Source organism: Falco rusticolus, chromosome 1, assembly GCF_015220075.1.
Source record: "Falco rusticolus isolate bFalRus1 chromosome 1, bFalRus1.pri, whole genome shotgun sequence".
NCBI classification, from domain to species: Eukaryota; Metazoa; Chordata; class Aves; order Falconiformes; family Falconidae; genus Falco; species Falco rusticolus.
Genome location: NC_051187.1, coordinates 54,236,898 through 54,254,833, shown reverse-complemented (window position 1 = coordinate 54,254,833; position 17,936 = coordinate 54,236,898). Strand labels below are relative to the sequence as shown.

At 41.8% G+C, this 17,936-nt stretch overlaps 1 protein-coding gene across 2 annotated transcripts in view; it reads left to right on the top strand.

Annotated features, from left to right (window-relative positions):
* The window catches only part of UNC5C (unc-5 netrin receptor C), a 257,187-nt gene that overhangs the window by 205,269 nt on the left and 33,982 nt on the right, over positions 1-17,936 (top strand). For both annotated transcript variants that reach the window (XM_037379658.1, XM_037379649.1), the window contains exons 5-7: positions 1,491-1,671; positions 3,739-3,906; positions 5,211-5,375. In XM_037379658.1, the coding sequence (XP_037235555.1) occupies positions 1,491-1,671; positions 3,739-3,906; positions 5,211-5,375 (514 nt within the window). The remainder of the gene's footprint in view (positions 1-1,490; positions 1,672-3,738; positions 3,907-5,210; positions 5,376-17,936) is intronic.

The window sequence follows — 17,936 nt, the reverse complement described above, 5'->3', positions numbered from 1 at the left end:
GTTGTGAGACTACCACATCCTGCAGCGATCTGCTGTGGGAAAAGAGGGTTTAACTGAAGCCTTCCTTGGGGCAATGGCTTTGCATCCACTAAGATGTATGTCTTTGGAAGCAGCTCACACCTGATGCACATCAACCCAAACTGGCATAGGGGAACTGGAGCTGCTTAAAGTAGGGCTAAAGATGGGCAGTGGATAGTGAGCAGCTTGAATCCAAGCCCACATCTGCCAGTGCTGGTCATGCAGCCTTGGACCAGTTCTGTGTGGGGATGAATTGAGCCCTCTGTGTTTAACACTGGGAGAGGCCATCAGTTTTCTCCCCATGTCTTGGGGCGGTCTGTACGTCTGTCTCAGATGGGGAGCAGGTTCTCTGTTGGTTTTGGGGTATGTCGATGCTTGGATACTTCTTCAAATGTATTTGGAAAAGTGGGGATTCTGAGAGCAGGTCTTGACAGTTATGGGTCCAGTGGGTTGATTATGTTTATGTTTTTCTTTCTTTAATTAAATCATGGGCACAAGCTGAAGTGATCCAGTGACATGAAGGCCTGGCTTTCATCCATCCAGGGCCCCAGTCCTGTCCTTCAGAGCACGCTCAGTTCAAATGAAAACAAGCTACTAGCTTTGCAGCCAGATTATATTAGAGTGGCTCACAGCAGTCAGCTGGGATATAATAGGGTGTTTCTTTAGGAAGGCAATAAAGCGAACATTGTCTAGATTAAAATTACATGTGAAAATATTTTTCTGTATAACCAAGGAAATTATGCTTTATTAAAATAAAATATAACTTACATAAAGAAAAGGGAAAAATAAGCACTGATGTAGTCTTTGTGATTCCCTATTTCCTTGGTAACTGTCTCTATTTTGTTTAATCTTGATTGCCGCAAAGCAGTAACATGCATGTACGTGTGAGTGCATGTGTTCTTGTAAACACTGGTGTGTTTGTAATTTGTTAGTGTGACCTACTCCACTATATGGCATCAGTGTGTTAGACCCAGCACAGGTATATACAAGGTTACTGCATTATTAACTGCCTAATTAGACAAGACATACAAAAGAATGGGTAGAGATCTCTGCTGTTTCAGGGTTTCTGTTGTTGCAAGGGGATTTTGTGTTTGTAGATATGGTTGTAAGGTATCACCCCTTCTTATCCCTTTCCTCAGACTCTGAAAGCATAGATGAGCTATTTGTCTCTGTACAGTAGCTGGCAGACTTTGATAATGCATGAATGTTTTCAAGGCAAAGCAGTACAACTGTTGTGTGGATGGCTGGGAGGGAAGGGCACCTGCAGGAAAGGGTAGGCATGAAAGTGTTCTCCCGCGTTTCTGCTGTGACGTTTTGTTTCAGTTGGCAGCCTGCATCAGGTGAGTCTTCCGTGAAATGCCTTGACTCGTAGCACTTTCTGGAATGAGTAATGTAATCACAGATACTGTGCCCACTGTGGTGTGACCCAGCGCTGACTCACTGCCTCCCCTCTGGCCCTTTGAAACCCCAAGGTGGAGTGGCTTAAGAATGAAGAGGTAATTGATCCTGTGGAAGACCGAAATTTTTACATCACCATTGATCACAACCTGATCATCAAGCAAGCCCGGCTTTCTGACACAGCCAATTACACTTGTGTCGCTAAAAACATTGTGGCCAAAAGGAAAAGCACCACGGCAACTGTGATCGTCTATGGTAAGTGATGCCTTGTCTTGTTGCATGTGGATGGACAAGCACTCAAAGCAAGAGGAGGGACAGGAAGGGGATGCAAAATGTCTGTATGCAACTTTCGCTGTGGCTGGTGTCCAGGCTGGGCCGCCTGCGCTGCCTGTTGACCTGCAGCCATATGCTGGGGCTGCAGTCAGGACTCATTACCAAAACCACTCAGAAGTACAGGTCTGATGGCTTGGCTTGTTGGTGACAGACAATGGCCATGTAAGGAAGAGCAGGCACCAACACAAACAGCTGGCTGCCTTGTTGAAGAGAAGGCAGTTGCCCCCCTTGCCATAACACCCACTGGCTGGATGCAGCAGGAGTGCCCAAGGCATTGCTTTCTACCAATGCATTTCACATTCTTAGTGATACTTTTCAGAAACAGAAGTAAAGCTGAAAGGAGGTTTGTTCTTCCAGATATTGGTAAGAGTTTCAGAGGTCAGCAGAATCTTCCATCTCTTGTATTTCTTTAAATAAGCTTATTTTTGGTGTCTACTACAAAAACATACTCTGATGTCAGGGGCAAAGTAGCAAAGCACTCTGTGACCGACATTCATAGGCACACAGCCTAGCTTAAAAGTATACATCAGGGGAATACAAACCATGAGATAACATTATCCTGTGTCTGCATCCGCAGTCCTGATAGAATATTGAGGCTGGCCATGCTTTGGCTGGCCAAATTAGATGCCCTCCTGGGGTCTCTTCCAGCCTGTGTTGCGCTGCAGCTCTGCCCCACCTTCCAAGCCTTTGACCCTGCAAAGTTATTGCCCCGGTGCATCCCAGGCAGGGGTACCCACCAGAACAAAACCTGCTCTGATGATGTGCCAGCTGAGTGTCCTGGTGTTCCTTACAATCAGCTTAATTATAGGATAGATGAGTAAGAAAAAATCCCTATGATTATCCCTAATATTCATTTCATATTCAGGGTAGCAGTTGGATTTAATTGTAAGCAGTTGCTTCCCTGAAGTTACAATGAGGGCCTTTTAGATCAGTTTTTATAGAAAACTGACTGAATTGAGTTGATTAGCAGTGTTTGTGATATAAAGGAATGGACCAAGCCAAGAGCACTGTGTTTTGTAACTGTGATGAATGCAGAGACATAAAGATGTAGGCATATTGCAACTCTTCCTCATACATATACAGTATTTTTTCAGTGGTGCAGTCAAGAGATGTGCGGGGGAGCAGCCATCTTTATGGGTTTTACTACTAGAGCTTCTTAAGAGTTCTGCCATGTCAGAAACATTTGGGTTTAGAGAATCTGAGCAGTTAGTATGTTATCCATGCCCTGGCAATGACATTATTACATAGAGCAGTGCAGCTCCTTCTTCATCCACCTGTTTATCCCAGAAACTGAGGTGGGTGAAAAAGAGAGTAGCAAAATATCTTCCCAGAGATAAACAGTCCAATAATAAAAACACATTTCATGTGAGTTCACTCTGAACAGCTTACTTATCTGTTATGGAGGTGCTGGGACTTTCATATGCACCAGCTGTGTCCACAAAGGGGTGAGTGAAGTTGTCCTGACATCTTGAAATCACATTCTGAAAAGAGAAGAAAATTATCAATTTCTAATCAAAGCATGGGGGTCTGTCAGCATGCATAGATGATGAGTATATCCAAGAATGAGCTGGAGTGCAGGTTAACTCCCTTTGGAAGCTTTCGGGGGGCAGGCTTCTGGCTGGCAGAGCTGTGGGTGCTTTCTGAACCTGCAGGGATCTTGGCCATACACAAGGCATCAGGTGCTTTGTGCTCAGTCAGGTCAGTTTTCAGCAGAAGACAGGTCATCTGCCAGCCCTGACAGTCATCAAATGGTGGTTTTCATTCATAGTCAGCATTTCTTCGACTTGTACAATGACTTCTGCTGTGCTGTACATTCAGGTACCTTGGAGATGTGGGTTTGTGTCTGTTCAGTGCTGCTTCTCATGCTCTTCCCAGCCATCACTTGTGACTGCTGTTGGAGACCGCATGACACAGAACCAGTGGCACCTTTTGGGCTGAGCAAGATGGCTTGCTTATGCAATCATAATCTCTTTCTCTCTTGCTTTTCAGTGAACGGAGGCTGGTCTACCTGGACTGAGTGGTCAGTGTGTAACAGCCGATGTGGGAGAGGCTTTCAGAAGCGTACAAGGACCTGCACCAACCCTGCCCCACTCAATGGTGGTGCCTTCTGCGAGGGCCAGAGTGTTCAGAAAATAGCTTGCACCACTCTGTGTCCAGGTTTAGTATGAACACCACATAGCCCTAGATAAATAATTTGTCTGTCACGAGTCATTTCAGGAGAACACTATTAGTTACAAAAGCTTCCTTCTCTTTAATAATAAATCCAACATTTCAGTGAATGAATATGGAATTGTATTATGTAAGGAGATAAAATAGTGAGCACATTATATCAAGCAGCAAGGGATTCAGCCCTACTTTTGCATGCAGCTTGCACTGGTGTCTCAGCCCTAGTAATTCAGGGGATTTGGGGAACATTGTGAGCTTCAAATTGTAGGAGATAAAGTTTGAAAGCTCTGGAAAAGGACTGGAATTTGAATATAGAAAGCAACTGTGATGTAATTATATTTGCAGTATCTGTTCAGTCCAGCTGCTGCAGCAAGTGAAACATCTGGGATGTGGATGTTAAATTTGAGTCACATGTTTACGTGACTTCAAATACAAAGACATTTATTTATACTGGACAGAGATGTGTATCCATACCTTTTAAAGGTATTTAAATATGAACTTCTGAAAGATAGAAAATTGCTTCAGGCCATGCAAGGTAGTTGGCGGCTTTTCTGCCATCTGTGCTATTGCCCAGTGCTTTCCTACTGCTGCAGTCCCACTCAAACCAATGGCAGTAAGGATGTCTTCAGCTTTTGAAGCTTGGCCATCCAACTCCAGGTCTTAGTGGAGGGTGGAACTTGAAAAGCTGAAATTTCATCTCTGGTCCCTGTTCCAAGTGACAGACTTTGCTCAGGCTCTGTCACTGGAACAATGCCATCATTTTTTCTTTGGCTGTTCAGTTTAGTGCTTTTGAAAATTGTGGGATTTTGACAGGTGCTAAACACATTCCTGATTCTGCTCATGTGAAATAGATCAGCACCCCTAGATATTTCTTTTAATAGAAAATATCTAATATTAAATATCTTCTTACTAAAGAAGAATTTCTGGCCAAGTTTAACTTCTGTGTTAAAACATGAAAAAAAATTAAAAAATCACAGTTTCCTGACTTGTTACTCATTTTCTTGTACACTTCAAGCACAGATAAACTGCTGACAAGTTTATAAAAAAAGGGGAGGAAAGAGCAGAAATGGGGCCTGGGCAGAGAGAAAGGGGAGGGAGAGTGAATGCTTTTACAGGCCAGAAATAGAACTTTGAGAAGAGCAGACTGACTTTTTAAGAAGAGCAGACTGATGATCCTTCTGCCTTGCCAGGAATGTCCAGGGGTTGCAGGCCGGCTTGTGCCAAGAAGTGCATCACTTTCACTTGGTCTCACTTTTGTGTACCCTTTAACAATTCCTGTCCTTTCCTTGTCTCAGTGGATGGCAAGTGGACATCCTGGAGCAAGTGGTCCACCTGTGGCACGGAGTGCACCCACTGGCGAAGGAGGGAGTGCACAGCCCCGGCGCCGAAGAACGGGGGGAAGGACTGCGAGGGGCTTGTGCTGCAGTCCAAGAACTGTACTGATGGGCTCTGCATGCAGGGTAAGTGTCACTGGGACGCCTCTAGGATCTGGGATGTGTGTGGTCGCAGAAAAACCTGCAATAGCTGTGGATCAGCATCAATGACCTAAAGTCACAGAACTGTTTGTAGGATGAAGAAATTTGTTAAGAGTTCTCACCGGTCTGGACACACCAGTTTTCTTCCCTGAAGATGAATGTAATGCTGTCTAAGGTTTGTGAAGCTGAGCAGTGAAGATTTAGAAAGTCTCATAACAGATCCCTCTCCCCGCAGCCCTCCCCACCAAACGGCTCTTCTCTCTAACACTGGTTCAGCATCTGTCCAGGAAACCTTTGCAGTGACTCTTAACGGCAATGGACATGAAAAGTAGAGGGTTTAGGGCAAAACCAGCATTTTCAAAGGAGTAAAATTGGCAAAGCAGATCAGCTTGTGGCTTCTTACTGTCAGGAGTGGTGGGTGCATGTGTTTCTACCCGTAATAGTTATGCCCCTTTTTGAATTTCAGGTGCCCTGTAGTAGAAAGAGGTACCATGTATCTATGCAGTGGTTATGCAGACTTCATATATAGTTATCAGCATGATGCAGCCTCCTGAAGATCAGCTCTAGCACTGCAGTCTATTCTGCCTGCACCTATTCATGGCATGGTGGTGCCTTTGTGACTAATAAGAGTGAGAAATAAAGAAAAGCAGGCTTTCCGAATGATTCAGACATATGCTGATGAACAACTAGTATTCTCTGCACCCAATCCCTTTTCAAAAATGAGATCCTTTCTGTTCTGCTGGTGCACTGAAACTTCCTTTTACATTTCATTAGCACAATAACCAAAGCCAAAATCCTCATACACCCCTCTCCTGTTCCCTCACCCTGTCTCTCTGCAGTACTTCTCTGTCAAGCTTCAGCTCTCCATTGACCAAAGAGTTGTGGCTGTAACTATCCGGTATCTGTGTTGAGATCATAAAATTCTTTGAGTTCTCTCATTAAAAAAGAGTCAGGAATTTTTGTTCTCTGAGACAGGTTACTTTTGACTGAAATAGTCACGATGACAGAGAAGTGACACTGCTAGCTAATAAATAGGTCTGTTTCTTGAATAAGTGCCATAGAGGTGGCTACTGCGCTGGCAGCAATCTCTGAGCTACCCTATGGCACAGCATGGCCATTTGTTCTGAGGTTTGCCAGATTTAGAAAAACGGCTTCTTCGGTGTGCCTTGCACAAACACTTTCATCATGTTCAAAACTATCAGTCAATGTCAGCAGCCTATAAAGCTGTAATTCCTCAAAACATTCATTTTTATGGGAAAGACAGAAAGGTGAGATTCAGAGCTCCTCTCTTTTTCTTTTCTAAAGATAGAAAACAATAAAAATCCAGCCACAACTTCCTGTATCACAAACACCTTGTTGACTTTTGTCGTGGGGAAGCTAATGTACTCTTAGCTCCAGCAGTGTGAATAAGTCATTATGGTAAATTAGGAAGAAAAGATACATTTCTCCATACAGTAGAGTTCCTCACTATCAGACTATATATTTAGACAGGTGTATGTCATCTTTGTGTACATGCATGAAGAGAGCTATTTAAGCAAAAATCTTGTGGAAAAGTAGATATAATGGTACAGCAGAATAAAAGCCCCGTAGGGATCTCATTTATCTGTTGATGGTATATTGCACTTTATTTGTGAAAGTGGATACTGAGTATAAAGCAAAGGTCTTCAGCAGGAGAGAGGGTGAAGCTGTGTTGAATCCTATTCTGCTTCATATATATCTATATAAAAAATGTTAAAGAAAAATATACAGTCACATATTGACCTACTTGGCTCCAGGGGCCGCGATAATCCTTCAGTGTTGGAATTTAATGGCAGTGTTTTAATGGTGTCTTTATACTCGTGGGGTGTCATATACCTGTAAAACTTACAGTCCTGCTCCTCGATCCATCACTGCTGAGAAGATTGATTTGCCATACTTGGTGGCAGTGTGCCTGCTGCTTGCCCTTTCTCTCTCTCTCTCTTTATTTCTGCTTCTCAGTTTATGCAAAATGAAACTGAACACTTACATTTTTGTGAGTGTGGATCTACACTCATAGCAAATCTGCCTGCTGAGCTGGGAAGAAACACAGGACTCCTTTCATTCCTAAAACATCATGGCTCTTTGCACATTATTTGAGGCTGATGGGCACTGGCCTGGAACTGACATTTCTCCTAGCCTGGTGACCCGTGGATCCACAACAGACTTTTCCAGTGCCTTCATGGCAGTGGGTCTGGCATGGCACAGGTGGCATGGAGGGAGCCACAGCCACCCTTCCTCTGTGCCCATAGACCTCTGGGAGCTGGTTGGCCTGCTGCTTACCTGCACCATAGCCAGATCCTGCTCCTAGGTGCCCTGATGCTTCTTCCTTAGTGTCAGTCTTCAGTGAGAGCTTGAAGGTTGACTTGAGTGCCATGGCTGTAGCTGAGGTCAAAGAATTAGTAGCCAGACCCTCTTACCAGGAGTCAGTAGGCTGTTGCTTTGACAAAAACTCATTTGTAAATATACATCTCTATATATATCTGTACATAAAAGAAATCCTGGAAAATACTGGATTGAATGAGTCTAATTTACAAGCCCTTTCTCTTCCAGTCTATTATTCACTTCAGTAGCATCAGCTGGATAAATCAATAAGCTTTTTCATCAGACTGCCCCTGCTTGAGCAAAGAGCAGCAGTCTGCACCACTATCGATTTCTGTGGGGATAAAAACTGCGGAGCTTTCTCCATCCCTTGTAATTACAGTACTTCACACCCAAAGCTGTAGTTTGTGCTTACCACTAACTGTGGCATTTCTCGTGCAACTTTGCTGTCACATTTATTCAGACTAATGATCTTGCTGGTACACACATACACTCCCTTATCCGGTAGTTAGTATTTTTCTGTTAACATGAAAGGATGAACAGTCATTAAACCAGAAAGCCTGCAGAGAGACAGCAGGCTGAATTGAAGAAGAAAAGTGGCTGTAGTGAAAATTTAGGACGGTCATTGCTATTTTAAGTTTCCAAATGCATAATATTGCCTAGCAGGTCCCATTATAACAATTTCATAATTCCCATAATAGCATTAATATGATCTTCTGGAACAAAATATGCTGTAGGTGTAAGAAGAATTAGCTGGTTACCACCCACGCTAGTTGCATTATTGCCTCCATAGTTGCATTATTTCCCATTTGAAGTGTGAATATTGTGGTAAATACTTCAGTACAAGGAACAATGCTTTTAAAGGCACACACTGCATCACACAGGGGATAGCTATAAACTGAAACACTGCAATTAGCCCTCTACTCATCCCGTCTAATTACTTTGGTGGGTGTTCTGTGTGGGGACTAAGCAAGCAAAGCACTTCACTGCTGGCTCAAACTTCAGCACAAGTAGTTCCCTTCACTAGATCACAAATACGTTTAAAGCAACATGCAAGGGGAAGTGTTTTGCTGGGCCAAGTCTGGAATGGCTGCAAGATCATGTGTGTCGTACCAAACAGGTGCTAAAAGTCCCTGGTGGGCCAAATTCTGCTTTGCATTATGTGTTAAATGCTGCTGGTAATCAGGAAGAGTTGGACAATTTATGAAGAGAATTAGCTGTGTTGCATGGCTATGTTGAAGGCTTGTTAGATGAGTTGTGACATGCAGCTGTCATGCTCCGAGCACGTTACCTGTGTCAATTCTGTTGATGATCTGAAGTGACAGTGTTCAGATCTGAATTGTCCCTGTCCTGAATAAATAAGTACAGAAATTCTGTAAGCATGAGTTTGGTGCCTATGCATGCTGGTAAAGCTGTTGGTCTTTTTTGAAATCATGCCTGTGATGTGCAGGGTTGGCCCTAGCACGGTCAGAGGGAGACAACCAGTGCCCCTTCTTCAGCTCACTGTTGGCTTTAGTATACCACTGTGGCTTTTCATAAAAGACTGGCTAAATTGTGCTTTCAATTTTTTTTTTTTTCCAAAACACAGGGCCAGCTATCTTGCAGCAGCAAATACTGAAGCACATGTTGTCACTTGAGGACTATGGATTATACAGTTACATAAATAGTACTGTTTCTCTGTGTAGTAAAAACTATTTACTTTATACAGTCTCACAACATGGAATACAAATCCATCACTGAACAGGGCCAAAAGGAAAATTCCACTTGTGGATCGTTGCGAAGTGTCATCAGACCCAGTGTGGGCTTCTCCTTTGTTGCTCTGGATTTAAATAAACAAGCATAGAAAGGCTGAGGTGTGCTACTATCACTCTAGGAAGAAAAGATTCAAAACATCTTCACCCATCATTACAGACAACACTGTGGACTAACTCTTGGGTCACTTTGGTTCTCTTCCCTGCATGCAGCTTAACTACTTGGAATTTCAAATAGCAGACACGCTGCTTGAGAAAAAGGTACCTGTACCATGGTGAAGATGTTATTATCAGACTAGTAATTCCATTCCTTGGTGAAAAAAAAAGCTGCCTTCTTGTCAAGAGTGAATTGATATGAGATGATGATGGCAAATCTATATTTACTGAAGACTTTGAAATCCTCATCTGAAAGGCAATATGAAGTTCATAGGTTCCCTCTTACAATGATAGTGACTAAGATAAGTGAAAAAGATGTAGTTTGTCATGCTTGTGCACAAAATGGCTAACTGCTGCCCTTTTCCAGTCTTGTGCCTGTTTATACACAGATCTCAAGTAGAAAGCAAGGTTAACCTGATACTAACATCTCTTTCTTACTGAAACATGTATGTTCTGCACATGCCCTGCTTGTTTGATGTAACATGCCAGAATCTCTGATGGAATGAGCAATCATTTCCCTTTTTGGCTTGTTTTGAAAGCAGGCATTCAGGGAAGCATTACAGGGCAGAGCAGTTTGATGAGGACCTCTGGTCCTCCAGAGCAGATTAATGTGCAAAGAGCAGGGGAATGTTTCCCAGACTCCAGGAGGTAAGCAAAGCTCTCTCAAGGGAGACTGCAACAGAAGCCTGTGTGTGCAGAGGAATGAAATAAAACCTTTCATTAAGAGCATGTAGGTCAAGGGAGAACTTCTAATACATTCAGTCTGTCAGCATAATGATATAGCCACCTGGCTTCTTTTGCCGAGTCCTTACAGAGCGGGTTTCATTCATCTGAAGAACACATCTCATCTGTTCCTAGAGGAAGTTTTCTGTAATATTGTTATTTGATATGAGTAAAGAGATGTGTTATTCTGTTTTCAACCCAACTACTATGTAATGGTGTAGCAGCCAAGGGAGTTTGTGTGCACACCTCAGAGTTACGACTCATCTTTATTTTCATTGTAGTGACACGAGAAATCCCCAGCTGAGAAGCATCCACGCTCTGGTGGGCCCTCTGCAACTGAGAGCTCTTACCTAGAAAGCCTACTACTCAAAGCAGATAAAAGCACTGAGAGAAAATAGAAGTGCAGAGCCACAAGCTGAACCCAGGACGGTGAAATCACTGCGTCTTACCCCAGTCAGTTCAGAAAGAGCCACCTCCACATTAATTTTAATGAGGGGCAATTGCTCTAAGATCTCTAGGCTATTTTAAAAAATCTCAACTACTTGAAAAATAGTATAGCCTTGCAAAGAGGAGAAAAAAACCAACCTTGTCTATCTACAGTTTTCATTCTTCTTAATTCCCTTGGGTTTTTCTTATTCTTCCCTTATTCCTTTGCACGTTAAAAACCCCAAAAACTTACTCAGATTTCAGAAAGAAAACCGCAAAGCTTACAATAAAGTCTAACTGATACATTAACATCATTTTAGGAAAAGAAAGCCAAAACCATTACAGTGACAATAATGACTGTTTATATTTTCCTTTCCATGTACAAAAGTGGCATATTTAATGATTTTTGCTTTCCTGAAAGGGTATGAGGCAGAGCAAGGTTACATGAGCAGCCCAAGGCTCATCAGGGAGTCATGACAGATCAGGAGTAAAACTCAGCACTCTCTATTTCTAAATCTGTGTTCTACGTAAAGCACTAACAAAAACATTGGCAGCATCCTGAAATGAAAACTCACGTTGGGAAAGGAAGTTTCTATAGATTGGGAAATGAACATTGAGCTGATCAGCTGATTCTGAAGCCTGGGATTTTTGAGGTTATGAGCTGGGGGAATACAAATTACCTTACCTGTGATCTTACAGACCTGCCAAAGATTTTAATACCTGTTACTGAACATCGATGTGGTTAACTCATATTTTCCATGAGCCTTTTTTTCCAGCATTCCTGACGGTTTTTACCTCCTCTTCTAGATACTCTTCCAACTGTCCCTTCCTTCATCTAGCTGTTTGCCATGTGTCTTCTCTTCAGTGCTGCCCCATGTCCTCCTTTCAGCCCTCGCTATAACCCGTTTTCTCTTGTCCTGCTACAACTGCAAAACAAAGCAAACCTGAGAAAGTCTATTTAACGTTCAGTGATTGCAAGGGAGGAATTTGCAAATACATAATCTAGCAAATTGAAATGCTAGATGTGTTTACTTTTGCTGTCAAACATGCATAGCAAAACCAATGTGAAGGTTCTGTGCTTCTAAGATACTAAAGACTGACATAAGATTTAGCCGAAAGGTCAAAGTCCTTAAACTGTAAAAGACTGCATAATGTCAAAATTGCCTATTCTAATCCACATCAAATTTTAGCAACAAGTTATCCTACTCTTCCATCTTACCCCACCCCCATATAGATGACATGCATGTTTAAACTCAGGCAAGACCTTTCTAGCAATGTTAACAAAATGTCAGGATCTAATTTAAAATGAAAACATAGTTGCAATCTTAATTATAGAATATCTTAAACTCCTGTTCAAGGACTGAACGAGAGACTCCCTGTTTAACCTACCTGCTCAGGAAAGATCTGAGATAATGCCCAAGTAAATAATCAGTCACAAAACCTCAAGCTCCCTGTTTATTAGCTCACCCTGAACATGTCAATAATTAATCCTTTAGAACAAAAATAAATTACTGTACATTATCTCTGGGATGCTTGATATCATATCTGACCTTCAGCATCATTATTGCAGACATGAAGGTCTTTCTTTAGAATAGCAAATATAGGAAGAAGCTGGGTACATTCTCTCTGAGAGTTTTTTCCAGCTCTAGGGACTTTGTTGTTTTTTGTTTTTTGTTTTTTTTTTCTAAATTTAACCACTACAAATAAGGTATAAGATATCACATCCTCTTGTTTATGTGCTAGAGTTCCTGGGAAGTAACACGGGAGAGAAACAATTAACAGCAATTACAATTCAAAGGTTATTGTTAATATTTCTCCTGGGGTAAACCTGCATTAGCAGTGTTAAGTGAACGTGAAACCTTCACACTAAACAGAATATGGGATTTACTCTGCAGATGCTCTTGTACTCTGCCCCCTTGTAGAAAAGGAGGTACTGAAAGCTTGTGGAGTTGCAGTCTCTGGACAGTGGGACCTACGTGGAACAGTTTAAAACTTCTGAATGTCAAATTAAATCTCCTAAATTCCATCTACTAACATGAGACTGTGTGAACTGCATGTCAATCATAGGGACTAGATGAAAACGCAAAGCATTGCAATGCACCTGAATTAACATTTTGAAAGCCATTGAAAGTCTTTTTTGAAAGTGTCTTTTGAAAGCTTTGAGCCTTTGCCCACTGGACTGATCATCTAGACTTTCCTTTAAAAATAATGAAGAAACTCAGCAAGTTGGTGATAGCTGTAGGGTTGCTGAGAGCTACTGGTAAGATGGAAACGGGACTAGTAATGTGAGGTCACTGCTACAGTCATGGCACTGCAAACACTGCAGGGGCATGTGCCTTTTTTCTTCTTTGTCTCAAAAAAGTCTCTTTATAATGGAAATCAGTATTTAGAGCTGCTGGATGTCTTCCCAGGAGGACAGAGGTTTACAAAATCTGAAATTGGGCTGACTTTAACTTGAGAATGGCGTTTCACAGTAAAAGGGAGAGAAGCTTAATTTCTAGAACCTGGGATCTGGAAACAGCAATATATATATATATTTTTTACCCTGGTGAGATCCATTGAATTCAAGAATCAACAAAACCAAACCAAATAATAGGGTTCTTAACCCGTTTTTATTCAGACTTTTCAGTGTAATTTCTGAGACTAAAACCAATATAGGAAATTTCAGTAAAACCCAAAGATTTTAAATAAAATTCTGAACCATTGGATCTAGGAAAATCAGGAAGATAACAGAATTAATGTTGAAAGAAGAGCTCATAATGGAAATTAAGAACAGAAGCAATTGGGTGCATGTTCTTGGGGACTGGTATAGAAAAAATTACTAGTTTACTGGCTTTGAGTTATTAAATACTGGAACTAATCTGATGTGTATGTATCACAAAGAAACAAGGGGTTGTTTCGGTAAACTCTCATCTCAATGTATGCATCACATACCTACTTTAAATCATCTAAGAACTGCTTTCTTCAAATTTTATCATCTACATTTGAGAATTAGTCTCTGTTCATCTGTCCATCATAGCTCTGTGGTTCAGAGCCTGTTGCCAGCAAGGGCTTGTTCCTACTTCAATGTCTCTACACTGGATAAAGCCATCAAAGTAGAGAAAGAAAGGCAGCAGTTGAATGCATGCCGCCTTCTTTTCTTATAGACAATTTAAGGGCATAGACTTCGGAGCCAAAAGGGGTAAAAGGGGAAAAGGCTGTTGTATTATGCTCAGCCTGTTGAGTCCATTGCAACAGGATGTTATTGAGATGTCATGTGGCTAGGCTTCCAAAAGGACCACATAATTACGTGACCTTCACTCCTTTTGAAACTACTACATAGAGGGTAAAGTGAAGAGCGTTTATAGATTAGAAACAACTGGTGCCAGATTAAAACATGAAGCATTAAAGAAACAAGCAGTTATGGTATGCTTTATGCCATCTTCACTTTATGAAATCAAAGTGTATGTCTCCAGCTCTCACAAAATATGTATCATTAACCTCAGCAGCTAATGGTATAAAGCAATTTCTTTGCAGGTTAATGGCAAATATTTTTGTAAATATGACCCAAACTGCATAAGCCCTAGTAAATAAGTGCCCAGAAAGACCACTTTCAGCTACTCCACCATCTCACCTAGTTGTTGGGAAGAGGGAAAGTAGCTGGGGAAAACACAAATAGAAAACTGGGAATTTTTCTCTTATACGAGCATTTTATTTTCTGCAAGCAACAGAGTAAATATTTTCATCATCTGATCAATTCACTCTAAAATTGATATCCATTAATACAAATTCATCATGGCTGAAAAGCTAGCAAAATCTATTAAAGGCCAAAAAGGGGAGCCATTTACAAAGTTCCCTCTTCATGAAGCTGGGATCTAGTGTTTTATACCACAGGGATAAAAGTTGTCTTTAAAATATACCAGTTTGCAGGCCAAGACAGTATATTTCCAGGGCTTTCCAGGTAAATCAAACACAGGAGATCAGGATGCCCATGGTCATGATACTGAATTCCCAGTCTGAGCACTATGGGTGTATATATATATATATATTTATATATATATATATATGGCCATGAATATGCTGAGGGCTAAATTCTTCCCCAGCAGAAAAAGAGAGAGCTTAGAAAAGTTGTTTTGATGACTATCTGGTGACAGACTATTTAAATTTCAGTGTCAAGGGACTCGGTGCCATAATCTCTGCACAATTATCTGAGATTCTCCATTCCCAAATGCTTCATTTTTTTTCAACTTGGCAGAATGTTTATCTACTCCTCCCAAGGAAAATTGTAGCAGATTAATTCATGCTGTAAAGAGGGTCAGCCTGCTTATTTGTCAAAGCTAACTCCCTCAGGCAGATGATCCCACACATGCAGATATGCTGAAGGCCATTCAGCCACAGGGACCCACTGTCATGTCTCCTGTGGCCTCTGGCACAAATGTGTTTCCAAAAGGTCAGAGCAAGACATGTGGGACCAGAACGCTCATTCTATACTTCCAATGTTTGGGGATCATCTGCCTTCACAAACTGCACCAAACTAATTAAATGAGCTTCAAAATCTATTTAGTTAAATGGTCACAATTTCCCAAATCAGTGCAAGTGTGACTGATGCTGAAATTGAGTTAAACTAAATGGATAAAAAGCTTGCTGAAGTCTTTTCTATGTACCAGCATTGGACTGGTTTATCTTTCCAGTACATATTCACTCTCCTCCACTTTTCCCAGTGTGTTACATCATTATAAAGCTGCTTAAATTGCTTTTCACATGCTTTGTAGAAAGAGAATAGGCAATGCCTACGTAATGCACCTTTATAATGATACATCTGCATTTGTACAAAGGATCTGTGCTAGTGTAATTACTTCAGTTAAAAGAAGCCCACCTTTAACACTTAGTAGAAGCACTTCCACAAGGACGAAAAATGTATTTACAAGCCTAAATTGTAATATAAAGTAGAATGCATAGAGAAACATCAACTTAATTTAAGACTTTCTAATGAATGTGTTTACCATGCAATTACAGTGGCACAAGTTCTGTGCATTATCCCAAGTCTCCCACCAATTCTCCAGATACGACATAGGGTGAGATACTTGTAAAATTAGGCAAACAAATAACCACTTTTGGTAAGCCTCTGAGAACTGCAAACAGGAGGGACTATGCGAGTGTAAAGTATGATTATTACTGTTTTATTCATCCAGCATTAAGTTACACAACAAAACATCAAAAGCCCCTTTGAAAATGTACATTTCTCAACAAACTGTAGGAATAAACTTAAATTACTTTTCTCAAAGCAAGTAGCTCACTGTGAAACCAGCTGTTCTGAGTGTGAGTCAGCAGCCTCAGCAACCTTTCTAGTCAAACACACCAGCACCTTTCTATACTCACCCTCGTTAAAATTTGTGATGATCCTCGTAAAGTCCCTCAGGTACTCGCCAAGCAGTGCTGTTGATACAAGGAGGAAAAAAAATAATTAGAATACAACAACCACAAGAAAAAGATTTCTTTTCACTGCAGTTGCTTTTGAAGAGAGGAGGCAAGTCATTCTTCATTATTTCAGTTACTAATCCCAGCAGGTTTGCATCATTATCTGATGAAAATGTCCTTTCTTTTTGTCTGAAGGCATAGTCAGAGGGACCAGTGTGAAAGCCAACTTTCTAAAGCAATACCTGTGCTCTTGTGCTGGGAGCATGGCAATAACCCTACCTCCTGCCCAGTCACCCCCAACAGCACATGGCTGCAGGCCTTCCCCTTGCCACTGCAATGCCCACTCCCTTTTGGAAGACTACTTTCATGACAGAAGAGTGTTCAAAGGTAGCTTTATTCTAAAAAGTCCTGCCCAAATGACAGAAGGCATCTGTAGTTGTGGTGTTAGAGTGATCTATGACAAATGTGTTTAATTGGCAAATGGAGCTGGTGTTCGACCAGCAATCAGCTGGGGTTGCCTGCTTGGCTGGGATGCTGGAAGTCAACTCAAGTTAAGGTCTCTACTAGCTTCAGCCAGGGGAGCCTGCTCATATACTGTGAACAAACAGGGTTGTGTAAGCAGCACAGCCTAGCTTGTGTAGTGCCAGCAAGCACCTCAGCAAGGACTTCACATCCAGCACTGGTGGCCACCTATCCATCTACAGCCAGGTTGGTCAGCTGTGACTCTTACCCCTCAGCAAAAAATTGGCATGTCCATGACTCAAACACATGACATCTCACTCAGCAGCCCTCAACCCTTCCACCTCACCCATGTCTTCCCTCTATGCAAAACGCCCATGTTGTTCAAACTGAAAGCGTATCCTCGCAGACACTTGTGCAAGCCAGGCTGTTTGCGTGGAAGCAGTCGGCTGGGGTTGGGTGCTTGGTTCGGTTTGCAACACACAAAGGACAATAAAATCAAGCTGACTTTACTAAGCACGTTGGTTTGCGAGGCTAATGGAAGCAGAAAGCAGTATCCTCACCTCTTCCTCCTGTTTTAATAGATGTGCCTTTGAACACATATAGAAAACATTTCTGCTGAAGAAATTTGTGTCACTTATGTAGCTGCAAGGATGTTCTCCATAGTTATCAGTAAGAGAATCTATGCAAACTTGTAAGATTCAAGTGTTTGTGACAAACAGGGTCTATGAAAAGGTTGCAATTAGGTAAATTTCTTTTAGAGTATTTGAGGATCACGCTTGTTTATTTTGGTGGAAAGACTTGAATCTGGATTTCCATTTTCCCGTGAGGAAAGAACGCTTTCAATAACATCACAGCTAATCCAGGCAGTGCCCTCCTTTGTGCCCGTCGAGTGGCAGCTGCTAAATCACTTCAGATGTGGCAGGGACGATGCACAACCCTGAATGCAAAACTTGCCGGCTGAAATGCACTGTAAGGAGAGAGGAACAGCCTTTCTGGCTCTGCACGGGTGAGATTGAGCTCTGTGGGTGACGCAGAGCCAGGGGACGTGTGCTGCCCTGTGCCATCTTCCCCAGGAACATACAGGGGTACACAAAATGCATGGAAACATCCTCAGCTTTTCCAGGGGACTTGAGTACAAGTCAAAAAGGCATTCAGAGATGCAGCGAGCCTAAATTCCACCTTGTCCTTGTGCCTCATATTTCCTGCTGGCTGCCACTTTGTCTCCAGAGAGATCTTGCCAAAGGAAATATTGGGCATAAGGCTATAGCTGAAATTTAGGTTGACTAAATATGGG